Raw genomic sequence first — 15,712 nt, 5'->3', positions numbered from 1 at the left:
GGTTAGATGGAACCTGGATATAGTGGGACTGGAGGCTGGTGGGACATGGCATAAGATCTCGGCCTACACTGGCGATATGATGTTCACATTAACCAACCCACTAATTTCTATCCCCAACCTTTTGCAAGAATTTAAGTGATATGGGGCCCTGTCTAATCTTCAAATGAATTACTTAAGAAGCAATGGGTGTAAAGTTACCTCAACATCTACGACAATCTTTGCAAACTAATTTTCACTTTAAATGGTCTGATACTGCTCTGAAATATCTGGGCACCCTGATCCCTTCACAGTTAACACGCATCTTCTCCTTGAATTTCACCCCGCTTCTAGATAAAGTTTGCTCTCTTTTATCCACTTGGCATAAGGGCATATACTCCTGGTTTGGCCGATGCAACATTGTGAAGATGTGCATCCTACCTAAATTCCTCTTCCTCTTTCAGGCCCTTCCTATTTGTATACCTTTACGGTTCTTCAAACAAGCGGATACCATGCTTTATGACGTCATCTGGGCGAAGCAAAAACCACGGATCCAACATAAGCTCTTAGCATTACCTAAACAACATGGAGGACTGGCAGTCCCAGACTTACACAAATATTATCAAGCGGCACATCTGGGGAGGCTGATAGACTGGTGCCGCCATGGTGACATTAAATTATGGCCAAACATCGAACAAGCTCAGACTCTGGTTTCTCTCGGTAGAGCTCCGTGGTGCAGTGGCACTCCTTCTTCCCTCAAGATGCATCCACTGATCGATACGATGTTTTGCATATGCTGCTCTCTTTTTGCCTTGTCCTCCCTGTCACCAGAATGTTCCCCCCTCTACCCCATACTGGGGAATCCCAATTTTGAACGCTTGTTTACAATATACAATAATACCTTGACACGCCTCAGCTGGCTTTTTTTATGGCATTGGCGCTGTAACTGCTTCTTACTGGCAACTCAACCATGCAGTTAATGTTTGTTCAAGTATCGTATTGTGCTCCTTGAAACAACCACACTGTCTTTTTCCAGAACAGCCTGGATTTCTTCTGAGGTTATCTGTGGATTTTTCTTTGTAACCGAACAATTCTTCTGGCAGTTGTGGCTGCAATTTTTCTTTGTCTACATGACCTTGACTCAGTATCAAGAGATTCCCGAACTTTACACTTCTTAACAGGTGAATGAACAGTACTGATTGGCATATTCAGGGCTTTAGATATATTTTTATATCCTTTTCCATATTTATAGGGTTCTATTACCTTGTTACACTGGTCATTGACAGTTCTTTTCTGCTCCCCATGGCTCAGTATCTAGCCTGCTCAGTGCATCCCCCGAGAGCTAACAACCTCATTGACTACTTATACACATACACTAATTGCAATTTAAATAGCCACAGATCGTAGCGTATATAGGTGATTTTGAGCCCTTTTTAATGTTTTTTCACCTTTATAAGCATGCAAGAGCTTCTTTGTACAAACAGCTGCTGCCGTCAGATTTGTACTCCAACAGCCAGAACACTACTGTTCACATGTAACTGAGTGGGTAAATGGGAATAGAGCCTCCAACCAACCCTTAGTGCAGCCAGTGTGCATCCAGGGTCAGTGATTCTGCTGAATTTTAACCGCACGTGAACTAGCCACAGCTAAAAGGCCAGTTTGTATGCTGACATAGCAGAGTGTTGCTGTATCCAGAGGTGGCCCTGCCTCTGAACGTAGCAAACAACAGCGACTAAAGTGCTGTGTGAATGTACCCTAAAGGAAAAGTGTTGAATGACAGGATCAAGAATCACCTACACAGTAAAGGAAAATACTCTGTTTGTAATATATATTAATACACAAGTAATCACCTTCACAATATCTCAGAGAAAACATGACACAATTTAAAGTTTCCCAAATTTTATTGCACCAAAAGTAACAGCAAATGCACTAAATAAGAACCTTTGTTTAACATGTCACAAAATAAGGTCACATTTTTTTCACATTTCCATATACATATAAAATACACACATCAATGTACTAAAGAATGTCAATGACTAATGCAAAAAAGTATTCATAGTGTATCTGTACCTTCCTTCAGTTGTATGCATATGGTACAGTCTATGGTACAGTTAATGGACAGAAAAAATGTATATAATGATCCCACTATAACCTTCTACTATTTACATTAGCAGTTTTTGTTGGATTTGTACAATATAAAATAAAAGTACTGATATAAAAACATCTCTATTAGCGAATCAGAAATCAGATAACAGCTAATTTTAAACTGCTACACAGGGGTGTCAAACTGGCAGCCCTGCAGCTGTTGCGAAACTACAAGTCCCATTGTGCCTCTGCCTTTGGGAGTCATGCTTGTAACTGTCAGTTTTGCAATGCCTCATGGGACTTGTAGTTTGGCAACAGCTGGAGGGCCTCCAGTTTGACACCCGTGTAAGACGTAAGCTTGTCATTGACTGCTTTGACACCACTGGTCTTTGCAATAATAATAAATTCATCTGTATATACAGCTAGTCCTTCATGTAAAATATAAGTGTTTACATTTACATGAAACACTGTAGCAGGCCCGGATCTAGGGGGTTGCTGGGGTGAGCTATGCCCCTCCCAGATTTTAGTTGTGCACCCTCAGACCTCAGAGTGAATTAAAAAGTGTAAGAGGGCACTCTGATGGGGACAGTTGATGAAAAGAGAACTCTGATGGGGACAGTTGATGTAAGGGGACATTCTGATGGGACAGTTGATGTAAGGCGGCACTATGATGGGGACAGTTGATGTAAGGCGGCACTTTGATGGGGACAGTTGATGAAAGGACTCTGATGGGGACAGTTGATGAAAGGGGGACTCTGAGGGGGGACAGTTGATGTAAGGGGACACTCTGATGGGGACAGTTGATGTAAGGAAGCACTCTGATGGGGACCAGTTGATGAAAGGAGGACTCTGATGGGGACAGTTGATGTCAGGGGATACTCTGATGGGGACAGTTGACGTAAAGGGACACTCTGATGGGGACAGTTGATTAAAGGAGGACTCTGATGGGGACAGTTGATGCAAGGGGACACTCTGATGGGGACAGTTGATGTAAGGGGACACTCTGATGTGGACAGTTGCTGAAAGGAGGACTCTGATGGGGACAGTTGACATAAGGGGACACTCTGATGGAGACAGTTGATGAAAGGAGGACTCTGATGGGGACAGTTGACGTAAGGGGACACTCTGATGGGGACAGTTGATGTAAGGAGGGACTGTTATAGGAACTCTGATGTAAGGAGGGACTCTGAGAAGAACTCCTTATATAAGGAGGGACTTTGTGAGGGACACCTGATATAAGGGGGCACAGGTTTTGTTTAATCATCCTAAACTAAAGACAGCATTCCCATTTCACTCCTGCACCACCTGTGCACTACCTGTAAGATGTCACTTCCAGGGTATGACTCCGTGGTACAAAAGTGTGCAGAGTGAACAGGGAATACTGGTTCCATGCATCCCTGTCATACTAGTGACATTATGCCCCCTGGCTTTTTTTTTTTTTTTACTGCACCCCCAGATCAAACAGGCTAGATCCGGCCCTGCACTGTAGATTAGTGTTACTGCACATGCTACAAATTAAAGTGGACCTGCCACTAACAGTTACATTTTAAAAGCCTGCACCTTTGTGTATAGTTTCACCTAGTACACTGGCACTTTGTCAGAGTTGCACTGTTAACAGTTCTCCCCAGTAGTAGGCATTGCAGACAGCAGTAAGCACACATAGTACATATGGGCCTCATCCACATGGGCGCAGAGGCCCTTTCAGCATGAATGCGACTTGTTTAAGCACATAAAGCTGGGTGCAGTCAGCTTTTGTTAGTGAATGGAGATGCAGTGGCTGTACAGACACAGCTGCACATCCACCGTTGACAGGAGTACAGGGGCGCTGTGTGGCCCCAAAACATGGATGGGGGAATCTGTCAGATTTCTGTTTTGCAGCTCGCAGTTTGAAGGAAAAGAGCTATACATGTATGGCCAGCTTTAGGCTTACAGCACTGTGCAAAGCAATACAGCCATGTTTGATTCAGAGTGCTGGCCATCCCCTGCCAGTCCAAGTGTTGATGTACGTATAATTAGAGTAGAATGATAATAAGACAGATTCAGGTACTTATGCTAGTTAGTAGTTGACTTATTTTGCATTGTATGATTTCTAATGCATACATTATTAGATGATTCAAAATTGTATTACATCTACTTGGAGTTCACCTTTAAGACAAGTCAGTAATGTCTGTAAATTGCACGTTTTGTAAAACCTACTAAGGGTCTGCCACTGTAACATACAAATAAAAATGACATATAAATCCAAGCAAACATATACGGCTATTGCAATAAGGCAAGGCAAAGAGCAATGATGATGGTCAGCCAACATTAACCTACTAGACATGTGCACGGCCAAAATTTTCGTTTGTTTTGGATGCGTTCATTCATTGAAGAATTTCATTTCGTCATGTTGAACCGATTCGTTTTCCGAAATAATTTAGTATCTTCAGCATTCTTTTTGTATATTCGTTGGTCAGGGTGGGTTTGCAAAACTTTGCAGTTTTTTTTTGACAGATTGCTATATATTAGTTTAGATTGTAGAACTAAACTGACTGTTACAATTACAAATTCAATTTAAATCTCAAGTTTACTCGAATCTGCTTTATCAAACAAATGTGAAAATTGAAATAATTTCCCTATGGGCCCGAACGACTATCACATCATGTGACATCATCCGAATAAAACAAATGTTAACTTGTTAATTGTATAAAACATTTGTTAATTTTTTACAACTTTTTTTTTTCGGATTCGTTGACATTCATATGCACCCGAATCTCCAAAAATCAAATTTTTGACAGAAAATCGATTTGTTACGAAACGCACATGTTTATAACCCACAGCAACCAGTCGAATTTGTTCTTTTAAACTGAATCTGTAGCAATGATTTGCTGCACACAAACCACATTGTCCTAAATAAAACCAACAGTGCACAGACAATAGACCCCGTACAGAATATATTAGAATAAATATTTTAAAAAATTCTAAATCAGTGCATCAATCATTAACACAAAGAAACATAGTATCACATTAGTGTGTCTGGACTAGGGGCGGACTGACCATTTGGAAACTCCGGCACCGCCCGAGGGCCCGGGGTCAGTAGGGGGCCCCATGAGATGCCCCTGGTACCTTTTTCATAGGCTTTTTTGAGTTTGGGCAAGGACACAGGGGCCCCATGATCCCCTATTGCCCGGGGGCCCCATGAGTTGTCAGTCCGCCCCTGGTCTGGACACACTGACTTAAAGCAAACCTTCACCATATGCTACCTACCCTGTGCTGCCCAGCCTTATCCCCCTTCTCTTACAATTTTTTTTTTTGGAAGTACTTGTTTTGTGATGCAAAGCAGCACTTATGGAATTCTCGCCTAGGTGATTATTTCTCCCCACCCCCTGCGCGTCAGTAGATGTGCTGCAAGGCTCAGGTACCATGAGAGATGTGCAGCAAATCTGCGCATGTATGGGGTTTGCACATGCAAAGATTGCCACCAGGGAAGTCCAAAAACATCCCTCTTTGCAAGTGCATGGTAAACCACCTGCATATGTGCAGCTGTGTCAACAGGCCATACCAGGACCCAAAGGCTGGGTTGAACCCGTGGGTATATCTGGTGGCGTCCAAGGAGACCGGTGGAGTTCTGTGACATTCCCCATTTAGGATTGGCACCTTTGGGGAGCGGGTACCCAAATTTGACAGGTACCCTCTCCCACTTCCACTGCAATCGCCTAGGCAATCAGAGGTGGAAGTTGTCCCCCTCCCCGTAGTCTTCTGGGACACATGACAGTACCATTCAGGAAGCGCAGCGGGGCACCCAAATGTGAAGCCGCAAGCTGTCACAGCCAGATGCCTACACTGAAGATGCTGGCACCTGGATCATGGGACAGGTAAGTGGCTGTTTTTTAAAAGTCAGCAGCTACAGTTTTTTGTAGCTGTTGACTTTTATTTTTTGACAGTGTGAGTGGAACTTCGCTTTAAGTAGAGTGAAAGGAAACACAGGAGACTGATGAGAGTATCTCTGTGGCACTCTGCTCTCTTCTCCTATCATCATGTTGCTTGTTAGCACTGCAGTCCACCTGACTGGCTCCATGTGGTGCTTCTCCCTCTCCCAATCTGAGCACCGCTGTAAATGGACTGCAAGGGGTGGGTACCAAGTCAAATGTAGGTACTTAACATTGCTTACATTTAAAAACTACATTTAGCTTTGGTTCACACTAGGATGAGGTGCAGGAAACCTGCGATTCACTGCCCTAGCAATCTGCAGTGGGTGTCAGTGTAATCTTAACGACACACCAAATGCAGGATGCAAATGCAGTATGTTTACCAGCATAGTACAAAGAGACCATGCGATCCGATTGCAGTGTGTTAAAAACATTTCTGCATACACGACTTTGGTGCATATGAGGTGCGATCAAAACTAATGCAAAATGAATGGGCTTAAATTGCACCGCACTGAATTGTATGTGAATTGTAAAGGAATGCAGTAGAGTTCCTATGCGATTCACAGGGCTTTTCTTCTCAGAAAATAGGTGCAGAAACTCAACCACGGCCCCCAAAACACCCCTCCCCCCTTACGCACACACCTTCAAAATCGCATCAAATAGTGGGTGTGATCAAATTTAACTGACAGTGGAAGGGTCTAGGTTCACACCTATGCAGTTTGCGTTTGATCCGTTTCTGCAGTACGTTTTTAAAATTTGTTTTTTCTTGTTGCTAGGCAGATTTAAAATGCAAAATGCATCAAAAATGTGGCAAAAAACGAACTACATGCTTTTCTGCAGTGTTTCTATTGAAGTCTATAGAACCAAAAACGCAACTTTTTGCGGTCAAAAAAAGTCCCTGACCCTTTCCAAAAAACGAACCGGGTGAAAATGCGGAGATGTGAACTTTTCCCATAGGAAATCATGTTAAATGGACTGCAAAATGCTGCAGAAAACACTTAGACGTGAACCTAGGGTAAAGGGGCATTAAATACCAGGAGTGCATTATGTACAGAGTGCAGAGTTCGGGGGGGGGGGGCATTTATACACAGAGTGCAGATTTTGGGGGTGCGTTGCATACAGAGTGCAAAGTTGAGGGGTGCACTACGTACAGAGTTCAGGGATGCCTGCTTACAGAGTTCAGGGGTGCACTGCGTACAGAGTGCAGAGTTCAGTTGTGTGCAGCATCCCCCATCCACATATTAATCCTCTTCTACCCCTTCAGTTCTGACATCTACATGCAACTCCCCCTCCACTGCTCCATCTTCTCCCCCCTCCTTAAAAGCTCCAACATCTTCCACGTCATAGTTTGGTTGCTGTATTATGCTGAAGAACCCAGCCAGCTCTAGGAACTCCCCTCATACTTATCCAGTGGGGGTTTTGGCATCTACACTGCACACCCCAGGCACCTGCATCTTGTCCCCATTCTGCACTCAGTGGGAGCCGCTTAGGAGATCAGATCTGTGAGAGCTGTTGGGAGACAAGCTGTCACTTGTAAACACAGAAGCCGAACTTCTGCATCTACTAATGCTACCGGTGAGTAGAAAGCAGAGGGCAGAGGTGGTGGAATTAAGTTCCACTAAGTTCCAGCTGAAAAAAAAAGAAAGCCCTGGCAATTCATAAGTGATTCAGAGTGTGAACTTAGACTTAAGAATCCATTAATGCGTGCAGAGCTGCAATAATTTAGTATATTATATTTGCCCAAAGTTCAGCTTTTAACCACTTGCCCTCCAGAGGATTTACCCCCCTTCATGACCAGGCCATTTTTTGCGCTACGGCGATGCGTTACTTTAACTGACAATCGCGCGGTCATGCAACACTGCACCCAAAATTACATTTACGTCCTTTTTATCCCACGAATTTAGCTTTCTTTTGGTGGTATTTGATTGCCTGTGTGTTTTTTATTTTTTGCACTATAAAAAAAGACCAACAATTTTGAAAACTACATTTTGGACTTTTTACTATTAAACATGTCCAGTAAAAAAATTAAGAAAATCAAATTTTGTCATAAATTTACGCCAAAACGTATTCTGCGACATGTCTTTGCTAAAAAAAAAATCCCAATACGTGTAAATTAATTGGTTTACGTGAAAGTTATAGCGTTTACAAATGGCGGTATACATAATGGGATTTTTTTTCTTTTCTACTAGTAATGGCAGTGATCAGCACCTTTTAGCGGGACTGCGGCAGACATTCTGACACTGGGGGGGAACTAACTTGGTGTCACTGACACCAATACAGTGATCAGTGCTTAAAAAAAAAAGCACTGACACTGTACTAATGACAATGGGCAGGAAGGGGGTAATGAGGGGTGATCAAAGGGTTAACTGTGTGCTGGGAGTGTTTTAATAGGGGGCAGGGGTGTTCTTCACTGTAAGCACACTGATCAGGATGGCTGTACTGTGCAAAGCCATCCCGAGCAGTGTGCTCGAGCTGACAGGGAGGAAGATTGTTTGTAAACAAAACAATATTCTTCCCCATCGGAGATGCTCGGTAATCACCGGGCGCCAGCGGGTAATAATCGGCCGGGACCTGGTGACTGAAATCTGCAGCTGCGAATGGCAGCACGCGCCTTCTACTCGGAAATGCAGAATGACGTATATATGCGTGATCCTGCGCACAGGTTCTGCCCTGTAGCAGTATATCTGCTATAGGGCAGTCCTAAAGCGGTTAAATCTCATATTTACTCTGTGCGTTTATAATATCTAGGACGAAAGCAGTCACTACACTTACTGTACTGTGTGTGCTAATGCTATATTTTAGAATAACACATACTCATGTTGTGCATTGACCTTGTAAGATGAAGAACAGGTGGTTAAGGAGGGGGTCATATGACAATTTAAGTAACAGCCTTGGCCAATTTATTGAATATTTCATATCAAATATTTACTTCAGATGAAAAACAGACCAATCTACAGCAATAATTGAAGTTTTACTTTTAGAGTAGATTAGAATTATGTATCAAACCGTTTTCATTGTGGTTGCTCAGGTATCATATCTAGCAATAGAGTTGTCAGATAATTGCAAATTCGCCATCTACACAATGCTTACATATGCTACACTGGTCTTTCCCTGTTGTCTACAATTATAAGGAGTTTTTCATAAATGCCAGCAGTTCTTGGAATTCCTTAAAGCAGAACTACAGGGAACGTGTTGCTCACCTTTCCTCCAATGGTCCTGTGTCCTATGTGCCGGTCTTCGGGCAGTTTGGGGTAAGAAAAAATGGAATATAGATTACAGGGCCATTAAGTAGTGGATTTGGATAGATTTTTTTTTTCACAGAATAAGGGTATTGTTTAGTGCCGGGGAGGGTAACCTCAAAGAGGTGATGATCTACCTGAACATCATGAGAGAAGTCAAAGATCACTGATCACAGTGTCAGCCATTGTCACCCTCCTCACACCTGATCTAAACCTCGAATTGCTGTACTACTGTGTCACAATCATGTGCATTGCATGGCAATCGTGAGTTTAAATCAGGTGGTGAGGAGGCAACAAATTGCTTCCTGAGCACCTGTCAAACACACTCGGATCACTTTGCAGAGGAGTAGCAGTTCCTGCTGCACTTGAGAATGAGCCCTTAGTTGCATCCGGCAGCAGCACCCTTAGGGCTCGTTTACATGTAAAGTTGGGGTGTGGTAATACCCTGCGGTTGAGTCACGGTTTTACAGCCCCTAATCCCTACCCCCTTCTTCTGCTGAGGCAGCAGCCAAAGGTGTACACATGCTGCAGCAGGAATTACACCCCCTGTAGCTTTTTGTGGGTGCTACCACCTGCCATTCAAGCACATGGGGCCCTCTGTAAGTGCCCTATGCTTCTACAGGGTCCAAGGGGTTAAAGCAGGTGGTGAAAAAGCAACACACCACTCCCTGTTTAACCCCTTGTTTGCTGTACTGCACAAAGTTGAAGGGCATTTGCAGAGCGGCCTCATTCTCTTGAATGGGTCATGCTTGGCAGGTGCTACACCCACCAACCATGACAGTACTCCCTACTACAGCTCCAACTTTACAAGTAGTCACTCTGCATTGCACTCTATTTGATGCTCTGGGGTGTCAGGTCAGCAAGCCCTGACTGTGATCTACCAGTCACCTGGCCGAGATCTACTGGTAAATCATGATCTACTGGTTGCTGACACCCAGCTTAGTGCCACTTTAATTCTCCAAGACTACAGATGGAGTGACCATCCCATGTTAAAGTATGAGCTTCTATGCTTGGATTGATTGAATGCTTTCAAGCGTTGTGACTGCTACAGAAATGCTCAACCCATAACCAGTGGGTGGTGTTTTTTTTTTTCCACAAAATAATGTAAAATTTCTTAAACTGCCTAGAGTTTATGCTATGATACTAGTTTCAATGTAAATATTACTTAACAGATTTTTTCTAAAACTTGGCAGGCAGAGGAAAATATAGAATAAACTGCTTACCAGGCAGTTATTAGAAATCAACTTCATAAAAAAGGCACCACGCTATTCTCATTACATTGTACTTCATGTTAATAAACTATTGCTTCAGTCACTCAGTATGACTCTGTAACGTGACTGCTCCGGATAGAGTATGGGGTCCATATGAAGATCTGTACAACGGCTATGCAGAGAGGGACCAAACATGTCAGATAGAACATTGTATCATGGAGACCTAAAAACAGACTAAATACAAGAAAAGTTAATAAGACTGGTGTGTAAACAAAGAATTGTACATTTCATGTATTACTGTCTCAAACTGATCAATGCAACATAACATAAAATATGAAATGTACTTCTGTTACAGGTGCTTGTATCATATAGTAGGAAGAGACAGGCCCAGGCTTTAAAAATGAGAATACACAAAGTTTCATATTAGATATTTTACAGTATTAGGCCCACCCCTTTCACGCAGGCGGTCCAATCAATCCATAGATCTAATATGGGTGCGGAAAGCTCTAGTTTTTAAATGCAGCAAATGAACAAAATGTGGCATCTGTTCATTTTGCTTCTTTTTATTCAGCAAGGGTTTTGTTCACAAATCCACTGCTGATCAGACCAGATACATCCGACATGAAAGAGGCCTTAGTCAATACGATAAATTGTCTATATCATTACAACTTGTCCTTGTATTGCTTTGTATTACAGTTGTACCTCTTTAATGACTGATGGACAGATTATTAACCAATTCAATACCGGGCAATTTTACACCTTCCTGCCCAGGCCAGTTTTCAGCGCTCTCACACTTTGAATGACAATTGCGCGGTCATACAACATTGTACCCAAACTAAAATTGTATCATTTTCTTCACACAACTAGAGCTTTCTTTTGGTGGTATTTAATCACCACTGGGGTTTTTATTTTTTGCTAAATTAACAAAAAAAGACCAAACATTTTGAGAAAAAAAAAGTTTCTTTGTTTCTGTTATAAAAGTTTGCAAATAAATAATTGTTCTTCATAAACTTAGGCCGAGATGTATTCTGCTACATGTCTTTGGTGAAAATAACCCAAATTAGGATGTATTTTTTAGTTTGTAGGAAAGTTATAGAGTTCACAAACTATGGTATAGATCTGAATATTGATTAATCCTGAAGTACTGACAGCCAATCTAATTTCTTGAGGTCCAAGAATGTTAGAACAGTACAGATATCCCCCAAATGACCCCTTTTTGCAAAGTAGACAATCCGACGTACTTCATAAGAGGCATGGCGAGTTTTTTGAAGTTGTATTTTTTTTGTCATAATTTTTCGGAAAATTAAAAAAATTAATTTCACTATTTTTATTTTTATATATATTTTTTTTTTATTAATTTTTTTTTCTTTTTTTTTAAGATTTTTTTTCATATTTCACTTTGACCAAAGTAGTACAATGTTACCATAGTAACATTGTACTACTTTGGGGAAGTGATCAGTATTTTTTTTTTTTTTTTACACAATTTGCTTATAGCAAAGAATTACTTTGCTATAAGCAAGCATTTACCTGAATGACATCGATTCATTCAGGGTTTTTTTATTTTTATTTATTTTTGTGCTTAGCTGTGATTTGGCCACAGCTAATCACATGACGTGCATGTGATTAGCTGTGACCATTCACAGCTAGGTAGTAGTATACAATGGATGGCATGAATGAAGCCATCCATTGTATACAACTGTCATGTGACCTGCTGTTATTGGTCACAGCAGGTCACATGGTACCGGCAACGGGGCCGATACTCAGATCTGTCATCGGCCGTGTCCGAGGTACACGGCCGGTGACAGATCGTGCCGCTCTGCAGGAGCGCAATCTGCGCATGTGCGGGAGGACGCCATATGGCGTCCACACGGAATGCTGATGACATTTGCCGCCCGCCATTCGGCCATAGGGTGGGCGGCAAATGGTTCAGTGATTCTAAAGGAAAGATTAAAAATAAATAAATAAAAAAGAACAAACATGTTATACGTACCTGCTCTGTGTAATGGTTTTGCACTGATCAGCCCTGATCCTCTTCTTTTTGGTCCCCCGCCTGGCTCCCCCATCAAGTGTCCCCAATAGCAAGCTTTTTACTATGGAGGCACTTGATCAGGCTCGCTCCTGAGCCGGGCTCTCACACACGAGGCACAGCTCAGCCCTTGCTCTCTCATTGGCTGACTGACTGATTGACAGCAACAGGAGCCAATGGCTCCTGCTGCTATGTGAGCCAATGAGGACACAGACAGACCCTAGAGAGCCACTGCCCTTGTGCACATCACTGGATTGAGATGGAGCTCAGGTAAGTATTTGGGGGGGGGGCTGGGGATCTGTACCCAGAAGGTTTTTACCTTAATGCATCGACCGTATTAAGGTTAAAAAATCATGAGCCTTTAGAACCACTTTAAGTTAGTAAGCAATGAAAGGCCTTAGCATTCTTGGAAGTTTTAGTCTTTTCAGTTATCTTACAAAAGCCAAAATTTTCTTTTCCATTTCCTACTTTTGTGTGTATCTAGAATAGTGTAATACATGGCTATTATAATTATTTTTGTAAGAGAGAATTATTGGGTTTTACTACTTTTAACAAGAATGGACTTTTGAGGTTGGAGCTAGGTTATTAGAAAAAGTCAAGCTCCTTCGAGTCACATAGCAGATAGTCATCCAGCATACATTCCACACTGTTTATAACTTTCTTGACATCATCGGGTATACTGCCTGATGTGAATACATAACATGTTTAGAAAGTTTGCTTGTTTAAGATGTAGTGAGCCAATAAAGGGTATCACGTAAGTGCTAAAGTTGCTGCACTGGCTAATGCCCTACTATTTTGCTTGCTTTCTTCCTACACTTCAACAGTGGAATACTTTCCAATCTGCCACTAGATGGCACCAAGCAAACATTCATATGAGACAATGGTGTAGAACAGTAGGATTCCTTCAGAGATTTCTAGGTGTTGCATGAGCTGTGGTCGATTGACCTTCCACTTGCCTGCATTGTATCAGGGCCAATGCCACTTTGCAGAGCCAGCAGCATGACACCAATGAACTTTTTAAGCTGTCTGTAAGGGTGGCATTCTGGCCACTACTGCAGAGGGTGCACTATTCCTACTCACCACCAATGTAAAAATGCATTTTTGGGGGATGCAGAGATGTACATGGGGGTACAAAGGTGTGTTGGGGGTGCAGAGATGTTTTGGGAGTACATGGATGTGCTGGGAATACAGAGGATGCTAGGAGGTGCAAGGGTATATGAAAATGTGCTGGTGGATGCAGAGGTGTGCTGGGGGTGCAAAGATGTGCAGTGGGGGTACACAGATTTGCTAGGGGGGTGCAGAGACATGCTGGGGGTTTATAAAGACTTGCTGGGGGGATGAAGGTGTGTTGGGGTACAGAATGTGATTTTGGATACAGAGTATGCTAGGGGGTGCAGAGGTGTATGGTGGGGGCTGGGAGAGGAGGGTCAAAAGACGTGCAAGGGTGAACAAAGATGTGCTGCTGGGTAGTATTGAAGTGTGCTGGGGGTGTGTGGAGGTCTTCTTGGGCTACAGAGATGTGCTGGCGGGGGGGGGGGGGGTATAAAGGCAAAGGCAGACATGCCATTCCCGGGACAAGGCCTACGGCCATGGGTTTTTTTCTGCATGGGGTATAAAGGCAGGCTGGGGAATACAGAGGTGTTCTGGGGGTACACAGATTTACTGGAGGGGGGTACAGAGGTGTTATGGAGGTAAGAAGTTGTGCAAGGGGTATGGAGATGTCCTGGATGTACAGAGGTGTGCTGGGAGGTACAAAAGTGTGCAGGGGTACAGGGGTGTCCTGGAGATACAGAGATGTGCTGGGGGGTACAGGGGTGTTCTGGGGGTACACAGATGTACTGGGGGGGTATGGAGGTGTTATGGGGGTAAGAGGTTGTGGAAGGGGTATGGAGATGTTTTAGGTATACAGAGATGTGCTGGGAGGTACAAAAATGTGCAGGGTGTAAGGGGGGTGCCCAGGAGATGTGCTGGGGGGTACAGGGGTGTTCTGGGGGAATGGAGATGTACTGGGAATACAGAGATATGTTGGAGGATACAGGGGTGTGCTAGGGGTACAGGGATGTGCTTGGTGGCACCAATTGTGCTTTGTTAGGGGAATTTCTCCTAACTTCCTGTCCGGCTGACAACAATTTCACCAGACAGGAAGTGAAGAAAAAACTTGCAACAGGGTATCAGAAATAAACACACGGCTTTTGGGTCTTCCACTACTAATAAAGCATTTTTATATATTTCTGTATTGTTGTTGAAGAGTTTGCCTCACTTTTTGTCTGGTTAAAAGCGACAGGAAGTGAGGGGAAATCTCTCTAATGGGGCTCTGGATAGAACTAAAAACTAAGAAAAATTTTGGCTGAACATACACTTTATGATGGTGCTAAGGTTTATATGTGCCCGTGGACTTGCTTGTGGTACAGAAATGACAACATATTTTGTGGTTACAAGCAGAGATGAGCTCAGGCTTGTTCAGACGCAAGGGTGAACCCGCCTGAGCTTTCCGGTCAGGAAGCTGTCAAAGAGGACAGCCAATCAGGACAGCCAGGAATTCCCCGTCCCACAGTCGGACATATACACACCACTTGTAAATGTGTGGCTGCAGGGCAGGGAATGCCCGAGTCACTTGTGATTGGCTGTCCTCTTTGACAGCTTTCTGACAGGTTAGTTCAGGTGGGTTCGGACTTGTGTCTGAACAAGCTGGAGCTCATCCCCAGTTACAAGGACTGTGGCATATATGTGCTGTGCATACAACAAAAAGGCTCAGGTTCTATTTAACAATAGGTGAACAATAGGTGAACAGTGTGGCCACACCCACTATTTGAAGCTGAGCGTCTACTGTCTAGACCTGAGCCAGCACTGATACAGCAGGGATATTGATGCATGGGCCAGCTTGGTTACCTAATGTTAATGCATTATTGTTTTTCCACTGTTGCAGAATGATTATTCATGTAGTAAAAGTCTAAGGTATGCCTTTAAAACCTTTTAATCAGTATTTACATGTTACTGTTTCTGCCAGTGTTTTGTTTTTGTGTACTTTTGTTTTTTTTTATCCTCATAACTACATCTTTCTTAGGCCGTTTGGGTCTGCCTGTCAGTGTTTCAGGCAGACCCGATAGGACCATACACAGATCTCTATGGACAAGTGTCCGCTGACACCCGCTGGCATCCGATCCAATCCTGTACACCAAAAACAGATGGATGGGGATCTGTTCCCCATCCATCCAGCAGATCGGATGAAAGCGGGGTGGATACAGACAGTCGGTACATTTCCATCCA

At 43.1% G+C, this 15,712-nt stretch overlaps 1 protein-coding gene across 2 annotated transcripts in view; it reads right to left on the bottom strand.

Annotated features, from left to right (window-relative positions):
• Window positions 1-1,858: 1,858 nt before the first annotated feature.
• LOC149463783 (solute carrier family 68 member 1-like) overlaps window positions 1,859-15,712 on the bottom strand; it is an 82,812-nt gene continuing 68,958 nt past the window's right edge. For both annotated transcript variants that reach the window (XM_089674803.1, XM_089674804.1), the window contains exon 7: window positions 1,859-10,653. In XM_089674803.1, coding sequence (XP_089530929.1) covers window positions 10,524-10,653 — 130 coding nt within the window. In that variant the 3' untranslated portion in view covers window positions 1,859-10,523. The remainder of the gene's footprint in view (window positions 10,654-15,712) is intronic.

This window comes from Staurois parvus, unplaced genomic scaffold, assembly GCF_062004578.1.
Source record: "Staurois parvus isolate SC_StPar_1 unplaced genomic scaffold, SC_StPar_1.0 ptg000152l, whole genome shotgun sequence".
Classification (NCBI taxonomy): Eukaryota; Metazoa; Chordata; class Amphibia; order Anura; family Ranidae; genus Staurois; species Staurois parvus.
Note: the sequence above shows the minus strand (reverse complement) of the source record. Positions and strands in the feature narration are given on the sequence as shown.